Source organism: Hippoglossus hippoglossus, chromosome 14 (genome assembly GCF_009819705.1).
Source record: "Hippoglossus hippoglossus isolate fHipHip1 chromosome 14, fHipHip1.pri, whole genome shotgun sequence".
In the NCBI taxonomy this organism is placed as follows: Eukaryota; Metazoa; Chordata; class Actinopteri; order Pleuronectiformes; family Pleuronectidae; genus Hippoglossus; species Hippoglossus hippoglossus.
The window spans coordinates 24,011,338-24,031,743 of record NC_047164.1 but is presented as its reverse complement, the minus strand read 5'-3'; the positions used below and the strand labels follow the sequence as shown (position 1 = coordinate 24,031,743).

Here is a 20,406-nt window from a genome sequence, read left to right as displayed (position 1 = left end):
ACAAATCTATATGTTTGCATCGTAATATTTTATTCATTTTTGAAAGGTGACATCACCGCCATCTGACACACAAGTAAGACACACTTCTTCAACTATGACTGGGAACTTGAACCTGTTTGTGTTCTTTATCAGCCATTAAGGTTTATTCTCATCCACTCTTTGATTTCTGTTCCCATTACCTAAGGGCCTTAATATCCAGTTCATCCATGATTGAAGCTGCTCTTTTCATTGTGTGTCACAGTAACTAGATCAGCATAGTATCATGGCCACTCTGTTCAGCTTTGGATGATTATTATATACATCAATTAATATCACCCTTGTGCTTAATCACGTGACCAAGATCTACTGAATGCAATTAACAATACTTGAAATTAAATCCCATCACATTATGCTTCTTCACTGGCTACGTAAGGACATTAAGGATATAAGATGTCTACACATTTTATTGAGTAGAATTTTGTATTGCCTGCAAGTCTTATCTGGAAAACCACTGCTCAGAAACATAATTTACTAAAAGTCAAACTAAAAGAACCATCTGAAGTGATGGACCAGTAAAGAAAGCATTGCCATTGGATTTCTCAGCATATAAGTCTGAATGCCTTTGCCACAGATGTGTTTAATTCTACTAACATACCGAATCTGTCATTTATGACTTGAGTTTAACTACTGTGTGTTGTCCCATTTCAATGCAGTAAATCGTTATTTTTTTAGGGGAATTCTTGTGCATAAAGACACAATCAGTAGAACCATGACTACCCACTGTGTCATATGGGTCATATTTTTATTTGGATCCTGTATTATTTACAGTCTTTTTGCTTTATCATTATACATCCAGGACTGTGACTGTGGCCACATCATGGATTCTGATTGTGGATTCTGATTACAATTGAATTTTTTAGATACACAATATGCCTACTCACATATACTAGCCTACCGTGGTGATACTGATATTACAATTGTCAATGTGGCTCCCTTCATCTCTGTCAGGCATTTTCTTTGATACATCTCTCCATTTCTCATGAATGTTGTTTTATATTATAATTTCATTGACATACACACATCTATTGCACTTCTGTCCGTCCTGGGAGATGGGTCCCTCACATGTGACTCTCAGGTTTCTACCCCTCTCTCTGTGAAGTGGTGAGGGATGTTGCACCGTGTGGATTCGTATGAGACAAGTTGGGATTTGGGAGTAAGGGCTACAAACATAAAATTTGATAAATTTATTGACTTGGATACAAATATGATATCAATTTGATATCTATCAAATTTTATTGGTATAGCCCATATTGACAAATCACAATTTGTCTAATAGGGCTTTAACAAGGTGCGACATCCTCTGTCCTAAACCCTCAACAAGAGTAAGGAAAAACTACTAAAAAGAAATCTTTTAACAGGGGAAAAGAACGTAGAAACCTCAGAGAGAGCCACATGTGGGGGATCCCTCTCCCAGGACGGACAGAAGTGCCCGGTGATATCTAATCTGATGGTGTGTTGGAGTCTTATTTACAAATATATGCTATCACCCCAGTGCACGCCTGCATACTGTCCCCACATCAACTCCAGCCACCACGTGGTGTCGCTGTTCAACCACTTGTGGCCTTACTGTGTGGAGAAGATTGACATCAAAAGGTAGAAACCCAAACACATGTGCATGTAAATTAATAATTAATAAATGGTTTAAAGCAGTGGAGGGTTCCACAGGTTAGGCGCACCAACTTACATCCACTCTAAATTTATTTAGAGAGTTGTTTAAAACGTGACACCACTCAGAAAAAGGCTGATTTAAGCTGAGTGGCAGGCTACAGTTCCACTATATCTCAGGATATTCAGCGTAAGGCCTCGATTCATTTGGCATTCTTTCTCTCCTAAGACAACAATGCTGCAAAATCACAGACGTGGCTTCACCACACACTAAAGGGGCTTTGAAGATCGTCCCTTTGATGATTAGTGACTTGTGTCCCCCCCCCTCTGTTGAGCCTCTGTCCGCCTCTACTTGGAGCTGGTGTACTTGGTCACAGCCTTGGTGCCCTCGGACACGGCGTGCTTGGCCAGCTCGCCGGGCAGCAGCAGGCGGACAGCGGTCTGGATCTCCCTGGAGGTGGAGCGCTTGTTGTAGTGCGCCAGCCGCGACGCTTCACTCAGTTCATGATGCCCATGGCCTTGGAGGAGACCATCCCCGTGTCTGGGTGCACCTGCTTCAGCACCTTGTACACGCAAATGGCGTAACTCTCCTCCCGGCTCCTGCGGCGCTTCCTGTCTCCTTTCTTCTGGGTTTCGGTCACGGACTTTTTGGAGTAACTTCTCAGGCACAGGGGCTGATTTTGCAGGATCAGGCATTTTTCTGCTTTACACACGCCACTGGGGAGCCAGGAAGGGACACGGCGCTGGCTACCACCCCATCACCATCCTGTACTTATAACACAGCCGTGCAAATGAGTGTGTGCCATTCCTTCTCTGCCATTGGAGCACTCCTGATCGGAGGACAAACATTAACGCAAGATGCGCTGAGCCATTGGTTCATATGTTTCAGTTTCACTCCTCCAATCGGAAAAGCCTCTGTGGTTTATATAGATTTTCAGATTTTTTTTCATTACGTGCAGAGCTGTGCTCGCGTCGACGCCATTATCCTGACACCGTGTCATCGTCAACAACCATATTTAAACGATCATGTCTGGCAGAGGGAAAACCGGAGGCAAAGCCCGAGCAAAGGCCAAGTCTCGCTCCTCTCGAGCCGGACTCCAGTTCCCGGTGGGTCGCGTCCACAGGCTACTGCGCAAAGGCAACTATGCGGAGCGCGTCGGGGCCGGGGCTCCGGTGTATTTGGCGGCCGTGCTGGAGTATTTGACAGCTGAGATCCTGGAGCTGGCCGGTAACGCTGCCAGGGACAACAAGAAGACCAGGATCATCCCACGGCACCTCCAGCTGGCCGTGCGCAACGACGAGGAGCTCAACAAGCTGCTGGGAGGTGTGACCATCGCGCAGGGAGGCGTGCTGCCCAACATCCAGGCTGTCCTGCTCCCCAAGAAGACGGAGAAACCGGCCAAGAGCAAGTAAAGACTCCCCGCTGGCCCCGGAGTCCGTCGGGACTAAAAGCTCAGCTGGGAACCGGCTGATTTTCAAATCAGTGTTTGTTTTTCTGCTTATGGACGAACAACCTTCCAAACAGGGGGCAGTGTGTGGTGTTGCTGTTTCTACGTTGTAAACATCCACTCGCTTCTCATCGGGACTATTCATAGACTGCTGTGTAGCCACTGTTGTGTTGTTGGTGTGGAAAATGGAGGCGCATTCTAAAGGCTGGGGATAATGAAGGCCTCAGCAACAAGAAGGGGGAAATCCCGTTGTCAAAATGGACCAATTCTGGGGGGAGGGTGTTTTTATTTTCGCATTGCTGCTACAAAACGTGCTAAATTGTTGTATGGTTTATGTCATGTTCCAATAAATACCCTGCTGCCTTGTGGCACAGGGCGAATACACCCAGGCTTTTTTTTGTTTTCATCCGGGGACCTGCGGTTTGTCTGTGAGGCATGGATGAGCTGCAGCTTCTCTGACCCCAGAGTGCTACAGCTGTGTTCTTCCTCCACTTCAATTCACACCTTCTACACTTTCAGCTCATTGTGTTTGTAACTAAGTTGATCAGTGGACATGTGTTGGTTGGAACGTGATTATGTTTCAGTGATACATTTGTTATTAATACAAAGGTTAAAAAGATTGAGATCAATTGAGATAATTGTGTGATTTGCAGCCACTTGGTTCTTATGTCTGACTCTATCCCTCCTGTGTGAGGGGGACACTTGTGTTTCACACATTCTACTCTGTGTTGCCTCAGAATCGTTTGAAACGAATTGAAATCTGGAGAAAAGCGAATCCTAAAGATTACAACTAGTGTGCAAGCTATTACAACATATGTGCTGTCTGCCTGTAGAGAGGTCTGAGTGCAGGGGCAGGGAGAGAACAGGGTTTTAAACTTTCAATTTAAGTTGCTGCTTAGTTAACTTTTACATCAAAGGAGGCTTTTCTGTATCAAGATTAAGTGTATATTTGCCTGTTTCATATATCGTAAAGGGCAGCAAAAAGTACTACGAAATGACATGAGATACAATGAAATTATCAACAGTTATAACGGATTGCTTTCATTGTATCATTGTTTGTTAACATGTGATACAATATTGGTATGTACAATTTGGTGCAGTATGCTGCATTCTGTTCAAATTGGTTTAAAACTGTATGTAATGTAAAGAATCCTGTGCTTCCCAGAGTCACACAACCTTGCAAAGAACCTCAGAGAAATGTGATAGTGCTCTCACGTTCTCATTTTGTTAGACCATAATCCTTTTTATTAAAGCAGGGCTCAACTGCTGAAAAGATGAATGCAGATATTCCAGTTCATAGTTTTTCTCAACTCTTAATATCTTCTACCATACAATTAAGGTCAGTGATGCCTCTTCACAGGAAAGTGTCCAATTCAGAAGTATGCATGTTCATATAATGTGCACCAAAGAGAGAGAGACAAACAGATTCCAAATTGCATGCTTCAGTCATTATTTATTCATCTGCTCACAAACCTGACATAGAATGCACGTGCAATTTTAGCTGGAAGACCATTTCATCACTCATGAACCTGACTTCACTTAGGTTGCTGGTATTGTTCATGCCTGTTTATTTACTAAGCGGTATGAAGGAGCCACAGACACTGACTAATCAACTTCCTCGATGGTTGGTCCAGTGGATCCACCACCAGAAGGAGCGCCACCAGCTCCAGGGAAGCTGCCTGGCATTCCGCCGGGCATCCCACCTGGAATGCCCCCAGCACCCTGGTACAGCTTGGTGATAATGGGGTTACAGGCTTTCTCCAGTTCCTGTTGCTGATGTTCATATTCTTCCTTTTCTGCAGTCTAGTACAAAGAAATCAAATCATATCTTCTCTTGAGTATAGGAATTACTTAGCAGTTAGAACTTGCAGTTCACTTAAAGATCTATAGTCAGATGTTTTCAGACAGGACCTCAGGAGTTTTCGTCTCACACATGCACAATAGAGCAGAGCGTTCAGGTGAGGGGTGGTGAAGCCAGCAGAGGCAGGATGTAATAATATAAATTCCTCTGGTGAGATCACATGTTTTACTTAACAGCACATCGGCCTTATCACCAAAAGCTCTCTCTACGTTTTTGTCTGTCTTTTTTATGTGTGTGCTACCGTTTGAGATGTTTGTATTCTATATATTTTTCGTCATTTCTGCATCTGTCACGTGTTTGAAACATCATCACAACACACACGCTTGCTGTGACTCCTCCAGAGGATCTCCTGCTGTTTTCTAACATAGGCTCCCCTGGAGAGAAATTAATGACTAGAGGCTGTCACATGGAAATTTGCATTATACAAAACACTAGTGATTGCACATTAAGTCACCATTATCTTATTATATTAATACAATGACAGTGGTTTAGCAGATGTAATACTGTAAAGTCCTAGACAAATGAAATTAAATGTGGAATTATACTTTAATCTACACATTTTACATCCTACTAAATGATGCCATTTAAAATAATATTATATCCATGTCAAAACCTGTAATGCCAATCCACCAATCCTTACCTGGTTCTTGTCAAGCCAGCTGATGACCTCGTTGCACTTGTCCAAGATCTTCTGCTTATCTTCCTCACTGATCTTGCCAGCAATCTTCTCATCCTCCACAGTTGACTTCATGTTGAAAGCATATGACTCCACTCCATTCTTAGCAGACACCTTGTCACGCTGGACATCATCCTCTGACTTGTACTTCTCAGCCTCCTGGACCATGCGTTCAATGTCCTCCTTGCTGAGACGACCTGTCATCAAATAGGTAAGATAAGCATTCAATCATCTGATGTTGGGATAACACTGCAGTTACACTGGGGTTAAGTAGTAATACCCTTGTCATTGGTGATTGTGATCTTGTTCTCCTTTCCAGTGCTCTTGTCGACAGCAGACACATTAAGGATTCCGTTGGCATCAATATCAAATGTCACCTCGATCTGGGGAACACCACGGGGAGCAGGAGGGATGCCTGTCAGCTCAAACTTGCCCAGCAGGTTGTTGTCTCTGGTCATGGCACGCTCACCCTCATAAACCTGTTGGTGTGTTAGCAGACAATGTTTAAACCATGTTTGCTCAGATATCCCAGGGAGGTCTGGGTGATCTCTAGTGGAAACCATGAGTGGCAGAAATAAATATCACCATGGTTATACAGTATGCTACAGCCGTGTACAGCTCACTCAAGTCAATTAAACATCTCAGAAATATACTGGATGTGACATCTGTTACTATGTATAAGACAAACACCTGAATACTATCCACAAGCATCCTCACCTGGATGAGCACACCAGGCTGGTTGTCAGAGTAGGTGGTAAAGGTCTGGGTCTGCTTAGTAGGAATGGTGGTGTTGCGTTTGATCAAGACAGTCATCACGCCTCCAGCAGTCTCAATACCCAGGGACAGAGGGGTGACATCCAGAAGCAGCAGGTCCTGCACATTCTCAGACTTGTCACCAGACAGGATGGCAGCCTGGACAGCTATAAAGACAAAACATCCAGAAAATTATATTAAGTTCGACACTTAGCTAGATAATGAGTGTCCATGACTGTCAGCTGCTGAAAAAGTATGGATATCACAGTCCAAGTCCAAAAACCTAAGTGGTGTATCAATGCAGTCATCAATATGCTCAATACACTTACCAGCTCCATAGGCCACAGCTTCATCAGGATTGATACTCTTGTTGAGCTCCTTGCCATTGAAGAAGTCCTGGAGCAGCTTCTGGATCTTGGGGATACGAGTGGAGCCACCGACCAGCACAATGTCATGGATCTGTCCTTTATCCATCTTGGCGTCACGAAGAGACTTCTCCACAGGGTCCAGCGTGCCACGGAAGAGGTCAGCGTTGAGCTCCTCAAAGCGAGCCCTGGTGATGGAGGTGTAGAAGTCAACTCCCTCATACAGGGAGTCGATCTCGATGCTGGCCTGGGTGCTGGAAGACAATGTGCGCTTTGCCCTCTCACAAGCGGTGCGCAGACGACGGACAGCTCTCTTGTTGTCGCTGATGTCCTTCTTGAACTTGCGCTTGAACTCAGCGATGAAGTGGTTGACCATGCGGCTGTCGAAATCTTCCCCACCAAGATGTGTATCTCCAGCGGTGGACTTGACCTCAAAGATACCATCCTCAATGGTCAAGATGGACACGTCAAAGGTGCCACCGCCAAGATCGAAGATGAGAACGTTCCTTTCTGACCCAACCTGGAAGAAAGAGTGAGCATGACTGTACAGAGGATCTATGTCAATCATTATACTTTGACTACTAATTTAAATCTTACCTTCTTGTCCAAACCATAAGCGATAGCTGCTGCAGTAGGCTCATTTATGATTCTTAACACATTTAAACCAGAGATAGTTCCAGCATCCTTGGTTGCTTGACGTTGCGAGTCATTAAAGTATGCAGGTACTGTAATAACAGCATTTGACACAGACTGAAAAAAAATGGAGTGAAGCGTTAAGTATCACTGTGGCAGGGCTGTTATTACTCAACATGTTTTGAAATTCACCTTCCCGAGGTAAGCTTCAGCAATCTCCTTCATCTTTGTCAGCACCATGGAAGAGATCTCCTCTGGGTAAAAGGTTTTGGTTTCACCTTTGTATTCAACCTCCACTTTGGGGCGTCCACTATCACTAATAATATCGAATGGCCAATGCTTCATGTCAGACTGAACCACTGGATCCTCAAATCGCCTGCCAATTAAACGTTTAGCATCTGCAATGCCAAGGAAACAATGGAAATAAATACTGTTCAAGTTTTTGCTGTTTGTTCAGATAGCTCTAGTTAATTTTACATTCTCACATCAAACACATTCATTCATATGAGATCAGCATGAGCTCACTGGGATCAATTCATATTTCATATCACATATCCTGCGCTAGCCTTACCAAAGACTGTGTTGGTGGGGTTCATGGCAACCTGATTTTTGGCTGCATCTCCAATCAGCCTCTCTGTATCTGTGAAGGCCACATAGCTGGGTGTGGTCCTGTTCCCCTGGTCATTGGCAATGATCTCAACCTTTCCATGCTGGAACACACCAACACAGGAGTAGGTGGTTCCAAGATCGATACCAACTGCTGGTCCCTTAGACATGATTACTCTGTGAAAGTAAAACAATCAATTGTTAATGGTATTCCAGCAGGGGGCAGTAACACTCAGTGAACAGGGCTCCATGTATTACTTTCTATACTGTAAATAAAGTAGTTTTTGGTTGTCATCTCAAATGTGAAGTAGTCACCCTAACCTAAACATAATTTAATGACAGAAAATCTGCCTTTTTAAACCTTAAAACATTTAGCCGCTGCCACCTTCAGGGTGACAGACATAGTGCACTGTTAAACAAATATCCTGTTGTCCTGATGTTTGCCTCGGATCAGATGTTAGTGGAAGGCAGCCATCTGTAGCCCTTGGAAACACAATATATTCTGAACTGAAAAAGTACAAAGGGGCTTTGGGCAAAGTTCAGAGAAGGCTGTGTGTAAAGTCTTTAGGCACACAGCATGGTGCACAATGCCTAAATTTATCCCCCCCATTGGTGCATAGAGAGTTTTTAAAGTAATATTGATGTGCAGGGCATGACTGTGCAGCATGAAGGACAGTGAGTTGCATTCTGCAGCATCACGCTGTAGCTCAAGTGAAACTGCTGATCCCTGGACCATCAGGGGGAGACACCTCTCCCACAGCTTGTGGCCTAAAGGCAAAGTTGGCCTGCTGCAGTGTAGAAGCAATTCTGCATTTATGTACCAAGCTTTTACATTGGTAAAACTGAGTATGCACAAAGTAACATTATTGCTAGTACATTCATTCAATTTACCAACTTTTAAATTCTAGATTATTTGTGATAAGATTATGTCAGAGGAATGACGTACATGAATGAATATGAAATAATATGTACGTGTGCTCTATATGCATCCTAATAATATTATAAGAATATTATTTAATAGAAAGGAATTGTGTCACTATAAACTTTGTACCACAGTAAAATATAGGCCACACTCAAATATCACACACTGTGATATTTGGCCTTAAGAAGCAGAATTACAAACATAAGGTTTGGACAACTCTTCATAGGCATCAGTCTATAGAAAGACATCCTACCTGGATGATGCTGTGGCCTCGACTGCCGCAGTCTGACTCTCCTCCACCAGATGAACACAGGCTTAAGATGCCAGCCTCGCTTCTGTATGAAGCTTCCCCATGGCTTGTGAGCCAATCAGCTTGCAGAACATCAGTGAGCTTCCAGTACATTCTGGCTCAATCCTCGTGTTCCATTTGAGTCATTCTACCTCTGATTGGCTAAAGCCTGGTAAACTGTAAAACAGAGAGAGAGAGAGAGAGAGAGAGAGAGAGAGAGAGAGAGAGAGAGAGAGAGAGAGAGAGAGAGAGAGAGAGAGAGAGAGAGAGAGAGAGAGAGAGACAGAGAGAGAGAGAGAGAGAGAGAGAGACAGAGAGAGAGAGAGAGAGAGAGAGAGAGAGAGAGAGAGAGAGAGAGAGAGACAGAAACAGAAACAGAAGAGGAAAGTTCCAGGGATTTCATCATTGTGAGGTAGAAGCAAATGACTAGGACTGTTAACTTGAAACTTATTACAAATAAATACATAGCATAATTTGTAATCAAATTAATACATTTAACAGTGATGCAGCTTTAATACTTGAGTATACTCTATAAGCATCATACAATTATCAGGCACACTGAGAAAAATGTTTTTTTGGCCCTGTAATGTTTACGTGGCTTTTTTGTTTAAATTCTACAATAAAATATTATTGAAGGGCTTTTACTTCAAAATGCTCTGTGTTATTTAATCTGCTACTTGAAGTTTGTTAGTAATTATGAATCATCATTTTGATAATTAATTTGTATCATTCATGCCAAGTAATATTTACTACCCTTCTGTATTGACTGCACGACCCGACACAATGAAGTAAAGTTTACTTGGGTAACTGAGTGAAATTCGAAACCCTCTTCCTGCTCAGCCAGTGACGTCAGAGGACAGTTAGCGCTCCTTTCACACAATAGGTTAGACCAGTGATTCTCAAACTGTGTGGCGCGGAGGCATTACAGGTGGGGCGCGCGACCGGGAGGGGGAGATGTGACGCCGGGTTCACACAGGACGCGGAAGCGTAGCGCCACGGCGCGCCGCGCCATTCTCAAGCGCGCAGCCGCCTGGCGGTTCACACAGGACGCGCATTTCTCCGCGCCGGTCAGCCCGCGATTCTGCTTTCTCCGCTTGTTGTTGTACCCGTTGAATGTCGGGGTTCGGGGGTAAATGATGATGGTCTTCATAGCCCCCCCACCCCCACCCACCCACCCACCCCTCTCTTTCTGCTTGTGTGCTTGTAGTGGATGGGCAGAGGGGGACATTTAATTATGTGATTGTGAAAATTGTGAAAATTAAAACTCCAGGACAACAGAAGGGGAATACAAAGTATGGGAATGCATATTTGATAATTTATGTCGGATAAAATATGTCATTTATATCGTTTAAAATCATTTTTCAGTGTGTTTCCTGGCGCGATACGCTCGCGGCAAGCGGAAAAAATAGACTCGACGCCGAAACCATCGGTGCAGGGCGCGAGGCGCCCTTGGCCTATGTGAACGGCACAATTGAGTAACAGGGGGGCGGAAAGGAGGCGCCTGGCTTTCCTTGGCGCAGCGCGCCGTGGCGCTGCGCTTCCGCGTCCTGTGTAAACCCGGCGTGAGGCGGAACTAATGTTTTGACGTTTTTCTCTATTTTTGAAAAAGTACAGACTGATGGAGGAATGTAGTGATAACTGTCACCAAAAGTAGGTGACATTTCAGCTAAGTTGAATTTAAGCAGTTATTGCACTATTCTTTGAAAAAAAGTGGCAAATGTCCGAAAAAGTTGTTTGAAAAAGGTTTTTTATTTGCACATCAGAAATTCCTGAAAGTAATGTGAATTTAATGTTCATGTGTATGTTATGTAAATACACATGTTAAACTTGGCCCATTTTGTCATAATTTTGTTGGGGCAGGGGAGCGGGTGGGGCATGAATAATATTCTAGCTCCAAAGTGGGGCATGACAGAAAACGTTTGAGAACCACTGGGTTAGACACTGACCAGAGCAGCAGCACTGACCCAGGAGGACAGACAGCACTGACCCAGGAGGACAGACAGCACCTGGATGATTTTATACCTCATTTGATGAGACAGTTCGTGGATGTGAAGCCACTGGGGTAGGTGTTATGCTTAATTTACTTTGTACATTCATGTTAGCTCATCTGCTAAAGTCAGACTACTTTGCTAGCATTAGCTTAGCTTGCTAGCTATTATCGTTCTGGCACATGTGCTGCTTTTCTAGACACACACCAGCTAATTTTTGTGGACATGTTTTCAGTTGCTGAAGAAGGTGTCCCAATGGTGTAAGCTATGTATCTTCTGTTTGTCTAAATGTATTGTGTTGTGTTTCATTACATTACATTACATTTATCTTAGTAAGTTGGAACATATTGTATCTTTCATTAAAATTGTTTAAAATAGGTATTGGTTAAACTGTATGGTAATTATGAAAGCAGCAGTTAATGTTGCTGCTCAATATTTCAAACTGAGAAGTGTTGTATTGTTTTAGCATGGTGTTTAACTATGTTATGTGTGTTAACCTTTTGTTTTAGAACAAAGAGGAGTTAAGAAGGATCACAACAATTCCTCTCCAGCAAACCATTTGGTCAACATTGGACACTGGTTTTTCGGACAAAGGACAGGGTGGCTTGCATGAAAAAAAGTTCTATGCTGGACTCACTCAGGCAGGTAATGTCTAAAATTCATGTGATGATAATCTTATGTTGGGCTCGTGTACATGGATGGATGTATGGATAACTGGTGACACTTGGTTCATTTGGTCAAAGTTAAATATTTGTATTAGCTTCCCCACCATTATTCCATCTCTACCTTCTATGTCAAGACCCTTGAGATCATGTTTATCATGATTTGATGCTATACAAATAAAATCTAATTGAATTTAATTAAAATGTAAGACCACATTTGAAAAAATATTAAAGGGATGTACTGCATTAAATCATAAAATGCTCACTTTCTACATTTGTAGCTCGCTTCACCACTGCTCGCTCTCTATCCATTGTGAATGTATATGCAGTTATATGATATTCCGTCTCTCGAACAGCAACATATCAAAGGTAGAAGAGACGTCATCATCCGCTGCTTAATGGAGTAACTTGGAGAGTCTGGAGAGGAACTCATCAAGGACTACCAGGTACATTTGTGATGGTTATTCTGACCATAATAAAAACCTAAGACTTACTCTTATCTACGGACAAATACTTTATAGGCAAACCACTCATATCCCTTTGTGTGGTTTAAATTTGGTCTTTTTATCAATTTGCATTCTTCAATAAGATATTTACTACAATTGACATTTAAGATACAGTGCCAATCAAAAAGTTGGCCTAACAACGTTTTGATTGGTATAGTCAATAGTTAAAAACAGTCCATAGTCCATAGTCTTCTAAGTTCTGATTTCAAATGTTTTTGACATCATTTCAGCAAGGAAGCCAAAGAGGACTTCTCTCATCATGACTTTAAGATCTGAAGGAAATGCAGCACAGGACGGCCACAACCCCTGACCATGTCGGTCATCACAAGGGAAAAGAGGTTCTTCATGACTGTTGCAAATGTTTACCTTTTGCTCAAAGGCCCGAACCGAACCGAATTTGTTGAGAATTAACTTAATGCATTTCTATTCTGTATTTCTTACAAAGCTATTGCACTTTACAGTGATCCTTCTTTGAAAATGTAATCTCTGCAGATGTACACGTTTGTCTGTTTAGTCAGACTGTCTGAGTGATTTTCTGAAAGCTCTTGAAATTGTTAAAACGTTTTGGCCACACTGTTGAGCATGAAGCCACTTTGTGTTGCTAAAAGATTGTATTTTGTATTATGGCAGTGGTTTAAAAATATGCAAGCATTGCAGGCTAGCTGAAATATACAACTTAAAGGCCTTAAAGGGTTAGTTTGGATTATTTTATGTGTGATTGTATGAGGTCCTTATCAATAGTCAGTGTATTCGCTACGTGGAGCAACAGCATGAAAGATAAGCAATGATGTGCCATGGACGGGGTAAGCAAAAAAGGTATTTTAGCAAGTTAAAAGACCAACTAAACGCCTTTGGAGAAATCACATATTTTTGTTTGTGTTATTGTGTGACTTTGGGAATCTGAACTGTCCCTAAAACACTGAAGTCACACAATAACACAAATAAACTAAGGATCTAGGCTGGCACCTTTTTTAAATGTCTAAAATGCGTTTGTTGCTGACCCCACCCAGAGCAGTTCATTACTTAGCTTCCTTGCAGGTGCCCATCTCTGCTTCTTCTAACTGGGGATGTGCTGACCGCTATCTACTGTAGCTAATACCCTGACTACAGAAAAATACCTCATACAGCCACACATTTAATAATCCTATCAAACGGTTTAAGAGGTAAAATGCATCAGAAAGGTCACATGTCCTATTTGAAAATGTTTTAGCCTGACTAAGTGTTTCAAATGAAAGTCTGCGGTACTGCTGCTAGCACTGATTTAGATATGTTTTAATGCCCACCAGATTGTATGTGTAAAAAGCAACCTCTTACATCAGTGTTGAAGGGGGAATAAAAGGTGCTGTTTCTGTAAAAACATCTGTTATTTCATGTTTTGTAGAAGTCTTATGTTCAAACAATCGTATTGACAAAAGTAGCTCATGTTAAAAATGCAACAAATCCATAGTATAATAGTGCTGTAAAGTATATCAAATAATATGTAAATATTACTTAGAAATGTCTGGATATAAAGTAAATAAAAGTTAGTTAATTTAAATATTTTCAAAATTAGATACAAACTTAGTTTAAGTACAATTTACTAGCAAAATGTGAGTATATTTTATACCTTAGGGTTAAAATTGCCCGTAAAATCTACTTAAGTATTCTTTATCTACCAAGTCTTACTAGTAAGTAAACTTTACTTGAGGATTTCCCAAGTAAAAATTACAAAGAATTTCTGAGTGAGAATTGTTACCTAGCTTCTGCTAAGTAAATGTCACTCCAAATTTTTCTCAGTGCAGACAATATACTTCAAATTTCAGAAAGAGCTTATAAACAATGGAAATTGAGCTCTTCAGCTTTTGCTTTCACTGTAGAATTATCACATGAGTATCCCTAAATAAGAACGTTAGTGGAAAGCACAGTCGTTACGTCACGGAAGGTCCCTCAGCAGAGTACATAAACTTCAAATAATGAGGAAACAGCAGAGTTGTTGCTAGTGAGTGACTGAGATGGAAGTGAAGCTGCTGCTCACCGTCTTCATGCTCCTCGTACAGGGTGAGTATTTTACTTTCACTACTCGTTGACTGGTATTGTTTGATATGAAAAGCAGTTAACAATAATGAAATAAGACGGTAAACTCAATCTGATCGTAAAAAAATCAGCAGATCATGAACCTGCTGGATGTGATGTGGTGCTTATGAACTCTTCATATATGAAGATAGACATCTTTATATGGAAGTGTCTCATAAGAGTATTTGGTTGTTTTTTGTGATTACAAATTCTGATGCCTGAGGCCAAATTCAAACGGTGGAATTTATCTACAGAGTTATTGTTGTCTTAAGCTTTGAAGTATTAGATTTGAATGTTTAATATATAAAGATTTTGATTTTGTCAGTTATTAGAATGAGTGTCAGAGAGAGAGAGTAAATACATATTGTACATCACTTCCCTTTTATGTGATCTCTTTGTTATACACAGCATAAAGTATTGTGTGTACAACCTCTTTGAATCAGGCTTTAAAAATCAATAACACATCGACTAAATTCTCAAGAAAACTCTTTAATCATTCAATAACTATCGTGTGTATATTTGATATTTATGTTATTATCATGCATTGTTCCAATGTTCAGTTAAAGTAATGTGACATTTAACACTACCCATGCTTGAGAAAAATCTTGATGACCTCTGATGAGCCCACTGCTGGTTTCAACATGCCCCCACAAATGTGTTTTCCAAAAGCCTCGTCATAGGAAAGGACGTGACTGAAACCCCCCGTCTAATAGTGACCATGTTACTTCCTGTCACAACAGACACGCATTCGATGTGGGACGGGTGAGGGGGAATGTGTTTCTTTTGCAGATGCAGTGCAGTGAAAAACACTTCCCCCCCCCAACCACATACAATCACACACACACACACACACACCCACACACTGTGGCTCAGAGAGGTATAGATGAGTCAAACTGTGAGAGGCGGGGTTTGGACTTTGGTCACCTCTGTGAGCGAGGGAGGGAAACTCACTTTCACCAGTTTAATTCTAATCAATTCCTATTATTTTTTCTCATCAGTTTTTAATTCCAGCAGAAGTTTCTCCACTGTTGTATGAAATGTTGTAGATAATATCAATCTGTGCTGTGGAGATGATTCTGTATTCTCAGTGTGAATTTCCAGGCATCAATGTTCCTATTCATTTGATTGCAGTGTCACTTGCACTGTGGCAGCGTGTGACTGTGATGAAAGGTCAGACTCTTGACTTAAGCTGCCCCATTAGTAATCCTCACAAGACCACTGTGGAGTGGAGGAACCCAAAAGGATACGTTATGTTTTTCAATCGCAATAAAGGTGAGGATGACATATAAGAGCACAGGTATTAGCAGCAACATAAATTAGATGGTGGTTGAATGTTGTTTGATTTTTTTCTACCTTGCCTCCAGCTTTAAAGGACAAGCGTTACAGAATCGACAGACTGTCGGAATCCGAATTCTCCATCAGTATTTCCAACATCACCTTCAAAGATGGTGGCAACTACACATGTTCTCACTATGACCACCACACAAAAGAGAAGATAGTGGAGGTGACAGTGTTAGGTATGTGTTCTGCTGCAATTACAGATAATATAATTTTAAAGATATAACCCCACCGTCATTATATTGGCAAAATACTGTAATAACATCACTTTTTGTGCATGATTCTTTTAAAGGTTATCCTAGAATGAAAGTGGCAGAGCATGAAGGACAGCTTGTCATTAAATGCACTGCTGAGGGGAACCACTATCCTCCACAGATCTCCTGGAAAGTAGGCCAGTGGCCTGAGATTAGGGGTGAGTTGCTAACACCTACCGCTACCAACATATTTTTTGTTTCATTTTGAATGCCATATGTGAGCGCTTTAAGGTATAAATTTGAATTTTGGCCGAAGGTCTCAGCAATGTCATATGAAGATGAGTCTTCACGTGCATGATCACATCTGTCCTATCCTACAGGTCATGCCCAAGTCCATCATGAAGATAAAACATATGTGTCCGTGGATATGTTACATGTTCAGCAAGACAAGAAGAGAGTGACTGTGAAATGCCTTGTTCGCCATCCAGCTCTGCTCTCACCACCTCTGATGAACTTTGTCAAAATTGGACAAGGCAGTGAGTACAAACTGAAACGTAGCCTGCTCCTATTTTACTGACTGGAACCTTAGACATTCATTCAAACTAGACTACCGAGTCCATGTCCAATATTGACCACCAGAGAAACTGACTATAATTGGGCCTTGTATTGGCCCACACTTGTTCACTTTAATTACTTCTGAAAAAAGGAAGATACATGTAGGTTTTCAGACATGACCTACAGGTAAAACCCAGAAAATTGTGTTTTGGAGTTTACCAGTAGTTTACCTTTGGCACACACACAATACAGTTCAGTGTGTGTCTAAAAGCAGCTTTAGAGGAACAGTGACAGTGTGAAAGAAGAGGAGTTTTTTCCATGAGCTTCTTCATGACACTGTCTGTGAAAGTTGACCAACAACATGAATATGTAATTGATTTTTAAAAAACATGTAATTTCCTCTTTCTGTAAGATGCAAATAGTCTGCTTCATGTAATTGGATTGAAAAAACAGCTTTGTAGTTTGTTTTGTCTATATGGATTTTGTATTTGAGTTTCTATGATTGAGTTTACTGTTTCTGCTCAGTAACAGTGTGAACCCCCTCTCTGTGTGTGACAGGAAGAAAGTTCCACCGCACAACTACGACTAGTTTACCTACAGCTGCAGGGTCGGCAGAGGTACCGACAACAACCAGTGGGTCCAGACATGAGACAACATCAACAGTCCACCTCACAACCACAGATGCGAATGGGCCTCCATCAGAGAGCTCTATCCAGTTATCAGCTGTTTCCTCCAATCACCCGTTTCCTTCCAGGGAGCCACAGACGGTTTCAGCATCCAGCCGGTCTCCTATAAACCCTGATACAGGCTCACATCTCAGCACTACTGGTGAGCCAAACTGTTGTCACTTGTATATGAAGATCCTTAACGATAAAAATGTCTCTACGATCTGCCTTTAGAGACATCATTAGATGGTTGTAATGTTCAGTAACTTGCAAAATAGTCTTTTAAACCAATATGAAAATAAATCGTGATAAGATCGAGGATCGTGATCCTGCCTGAAAAAAATAGTGATTGATATTTTTGCCTAAATCTAATAGTAATAATAAATGTATTGATGAAACCTAATGCTTTGTAAATTGAATATCTAAATAATGCCAGGAATAACTCAAACTTCACTTAGTTTCCGTTATACTGCAACCCACAGCTTGGGGGATGGAAATGACAGAGATCTCAGCTTGCACAGTGGGTTTCATTTGGTTTCTTAACCCCCCCACTGTAGTTCTGTTTCCTGTGACAGTGAAGTGTCACACTGTATTGTCAGATGTATTCATACATTCTGAGGATGGAACTGTGAGGCTTCACACAAAGGTGAAGATCATTTCCATGATATACAGTTCACAGAGCATCATGTATGATTTGATATTCCAGCTCTAAAAAAAAGGCTTGATGCTTAATTTTCTTTCATTTGAATCTGAAGAACAGTTGGCCAGAGATGAATCAACGCTGAGTTATAAACTAACACTTAAACTTACTGTTCCTAGAAATAACATTCAGTTATTCATCTGATTTGGGCAAAACAGAGCACAACTCACACTGTATGATATCCAGTGTACTGCATTGTAAGATTACATGTAAAATTACTCTTGACCAAATCTGTATTTACAGTCTATGCTCTTAAAAGCCGTGTGTTTTATGCCATCTAGTGGTAACTCTGAAAAACTACAATGGGGTTGTTGCATTAAGAAAACAGGGTTGAGTTGGGCTGCAGCAGCTTATTCGAGGCTGTGTTAATTATTGTCTCGTCCTTCCTCATTACTCTGTAAAGGCTGGACATCTGTGTCTGAAACGACAGAGGAGATCACATCCTACAATAGCACAGGGAGAAACCCACCAGGTAACTTTACATTGCTTACAGTACTGTCTGCATGGCTGACACTACACGTAATGATGGCATAATTATCTAGGGTTGTATACATAATATGTGTAATAGGCTTTAAACGTGACGATGTAAGGTTTTGGTGAAAAACTGCCAACATTCTGTTCATTTCCAGGGAGCACAAATGACCCACGGATGCAGACAGGAAGTCAAGGCAATTCCTCATTACTGGTCTTTCTGGTGACGTGCCTGATTGTCTGTCTCCTGATCGTGGTCACGTTTTTTGCTATCAAGCTGAGGAGAGCGCACATCACCTGGAAGAAAGGTGAGCAGAACTTATTTCCACTTTCTGTCTGACATATTATCAACAACAAGATCAGACTGAAGCTGCTGTTAGACAGAGGTTTAGTCTGGGCGTTAGTCAATTTATGAAGCAAATCCTTAGTGCTGGTTTTCCTCTGCTTCATGTCTGTCCAGAAATATATAAAATATGATATAAATTATAAATAGACTTTCTCTTTGCACACCTCTAATTAGACCGCAAAGCAATGAACTTTCTTTTTTTAATGTATTTATATATTATGACAGTTTTCATTGTTACAGAGAATGAGGACTCTAATCCTTCAGAGGAGAGCAGCAAATCGAAATCAAGCCAAGAGGAGAAGAACTCTAAGGGACAAAGGCGAAGAGGTACACTGATAATTCAGCACACAGAGACTTGAATTCTTCCTGGTCCCAGGACAAGCTTTGTGGATTAAAGAAATGATCATGTGATTGCTGTCAATTGTAAATTTTAGCTTCAGGAAATGTATTAAGTTAATAAAACAAGACTAGTTGAGAGTGTTTGCTCAGTGTTGACATCCCTTGTGTCCACATTAATGTATGAGACAGCTGAATTAAGGAAACCAATCTGAAATGATGAGTTCCATTCAACACTTACAGTCATTTCATTACATTAAACATTAAGAAGCTAATATTAAATATACATATATATGAAAAATGTATAGGTTACACACACCACACACTTTGTGTTGTCTCACTGTAATAATATTTGATACGACACATTCTGACTTTCCAACTTCAGCTCATTTATTCATCAAATTCTTTCAGTGAATAATTCCACTCCTTTAACACCAACATGATGACACACAATCAGGGCTGTAACCGTTTCCTGCAATGAGTCACTGACTGTGACATGCCCTCTCTCTCTGTCTCTCCCTCGCAGGGCTCTTCAACACAGCATTCACACAGTATGTGGCTGAAGAACCAGCAGTGATCCCTTCAAACACAGGTGCCATGTCAGCAACAGAGAGTGTAAATCAGGAGAGGACTTCTGAACCTCAACCCCCATCCCAATCTTCAGCCAAATGTGACATAAAGGAGACAGAGCTATAAGAGTCTGTAAAATACTGCATTGTCTTTGTTTTACTCCACTGGTCACAATGAGTGTATGTTTACACAGAAAAGAATGTGGTGACGCATTGTCTCAACTATAGTACTGTTCTGTAATGTGTAAATACTGTACAGTTTGTTTACATGTAAGAATAAAATATATTTTGCGAGAACATACTTTTTATTTGGACAAATATGTTTATGGGAAATATAAAAAATGTTTTTACATATTATCTTACGATTATTTGTGTGCGCCATTATGTGATGTGACATCCCAAGCATTATATATATTTAAAAAAAATAATACCGATTCTATCAGATACATCCTATCACGTGTGCCACTGGGGGCCAATGGAGACAGAGATCAAATGAAATGCAGAGCATGGTGATGTGTAAGGCCACAAACATACTATTCGTGATGTCAGGCAGTAGCGTATTCATTCACTGAAAAAGTCATTATTTCAAGTGAGAATGAAATGTCTGTATCTTCCTTCCGGTTTGTCTCTCCATTTTCAAAGAGCAACGGGATCAACATATCCCAGTTAGCTCCTGTCTATCCACGCGTTGTTTCTACATCTCATTTCTAATCATTCTAAAGCTAACTCTCTTCGAATTAAAAGCATATGTACATCTGATGGATAGAAAATCCCACGAAACAGGATCTTAAGCCTGAATCAAGGCTGCTGAACCATGCGGTCGTTCA

The 20,406-nt window shown here is 41.2% G+C and overlaps 4 protein-coding genes and 1 long non-coding RNA gene across 10 annotated transcripts; 3 read left to right on the top strand and 2 right to left on the bottom strand.

Annotated features, from left to right (window-relative positions):
- Window positions 1-1,515: 1,515 nt before the first annotated feature.
- Window positions 1,516-2,402, bottom strand: LOC117774854 (histone H2B 5; the record flags this gene model as incomplete). The annotated part of the gene is given in 2 exon segments (XM_034607513.1): window positions 1,516-2,144; window positions 2,147-2,402. Coding segments are annotated over 2 exon segments (408 nt in total), but the record flags the coding sequence as incomplete, so codon positions are not given.
- A 172-nt stretch (window positions 2,403-2,574) lies between these two features.
- LOC117774137 (histone H2A) lies at window positions 2,575-3,476 on the top strand. The gene has a single exon (XM_034606278.1). The coding sequence runs from the start codon at window positions 2,671-2,673 to the stop codon at window positions 3,055-3,057; it is 387 nt and encodes a 128-aa protein (XP_034462169.1). The 5' UTR covers window positions 2,575-2,670; the 3' UTR covers window positions 3,058-3,476.
- Window positions 3,477-4,532: 1,056 nt separating this feature from the next.
- On the bottom strand, window positions 4,533-9,225 carry LOC117774134 (heat shock cognate 71 kDa protein). The gene is made up of 9 exons (XM_034606270.1): window positions 9,162-9,225; window positions 7,952-8,163; window positions 7,573-7,778; window positions 7,345-7,497; window positions 6,712-7,267; window positions 6,347-6,549; window positions 5,910-6,108; window positions 5,594-5,826; window positions 4,533-4,895 (listed from the first exon to the last, which is right to left on the bottom strand). The coding sequence occupies exons 2-9, from the start codon at window positions 8,154-8,156 to the stop codon at window positions 4,698-4,700; spliced, it is 1,953 nt and encodes a 650-aa protein (XP_034462161.1). The 5' UTR covers window positions 8,157-8,163; window positions 9,162-9,225; the 3' UTR covers window positions 4,533-4,697.
- Window positions 9,226-11,147: 1,922 nt separating this feature from the next.
- On the top strand, window positions 11,148-12,646 carry LOC117774138. Of its 2 annotated transcripts, none has more exons than XR_004616023.1 (4): window positions 11,148-11,259; window positions 11,695-11,830; window positions 12,204-12,293; window positions 12,584-12,646. It is a non-coding gene; the product is annotated as an uncharacterized LOC117774138 (long non-coding RNA). The 2 variants fall into 2 exon arrangements; XR_004616024.1 differs by having other exon boundaries at window positions 12,588-12,640.
- Window positions 12,647-14,128: 1,482 nt separating this feature from the next.
- Window positions 14,129-19,874, top strand: LOC117774135 (cytotoxic and regulatory T-cell molecule). 5 transcript variants are annotated; one of them, XM_034606275.1, is made up of 10 exons: window positions 14,129-14,390; window positions 15,537-15,677; window positions 15,770-15,922; window positions 16,036-16,155; window positions 16,318-16,473; window positions 17,051-17,320; window positions 18,261-18,329; window positions 18,487-18,636; window positions 18,915-19,001; window positions 19,537-19,874. In XM_034606275.1, exons 1-10 carry the CDS (start codon window positions 14,345-14,347, stop codon window positions 19,704-19,706), a joined length of 1,362 nt encoding a protein of 453 aa, XP_034462166.1. In that variant the 5' UTR covers window positions 14,129-14,344; the 3' UTR covers window positions 19,707-19,874. The 5 variants fall into 5 exon arrangements, with proteins under 5 accessions (XP_034462166.1, XP_034462164.1, XP_034462165.1 ...); XM_034606273.1 differs by having other exon boundaries at window positions 18,900-19,001; XM_034606274.1 differs by lacking the exon at window positions 14,129-14,390 and having other exon boundaries at window positions 15,125-15,677; window positions 18,288-18,329; window positions 18,900-19,001.
- Window positions 19,875-20,406: the final 532 nt, after the last annotated feature.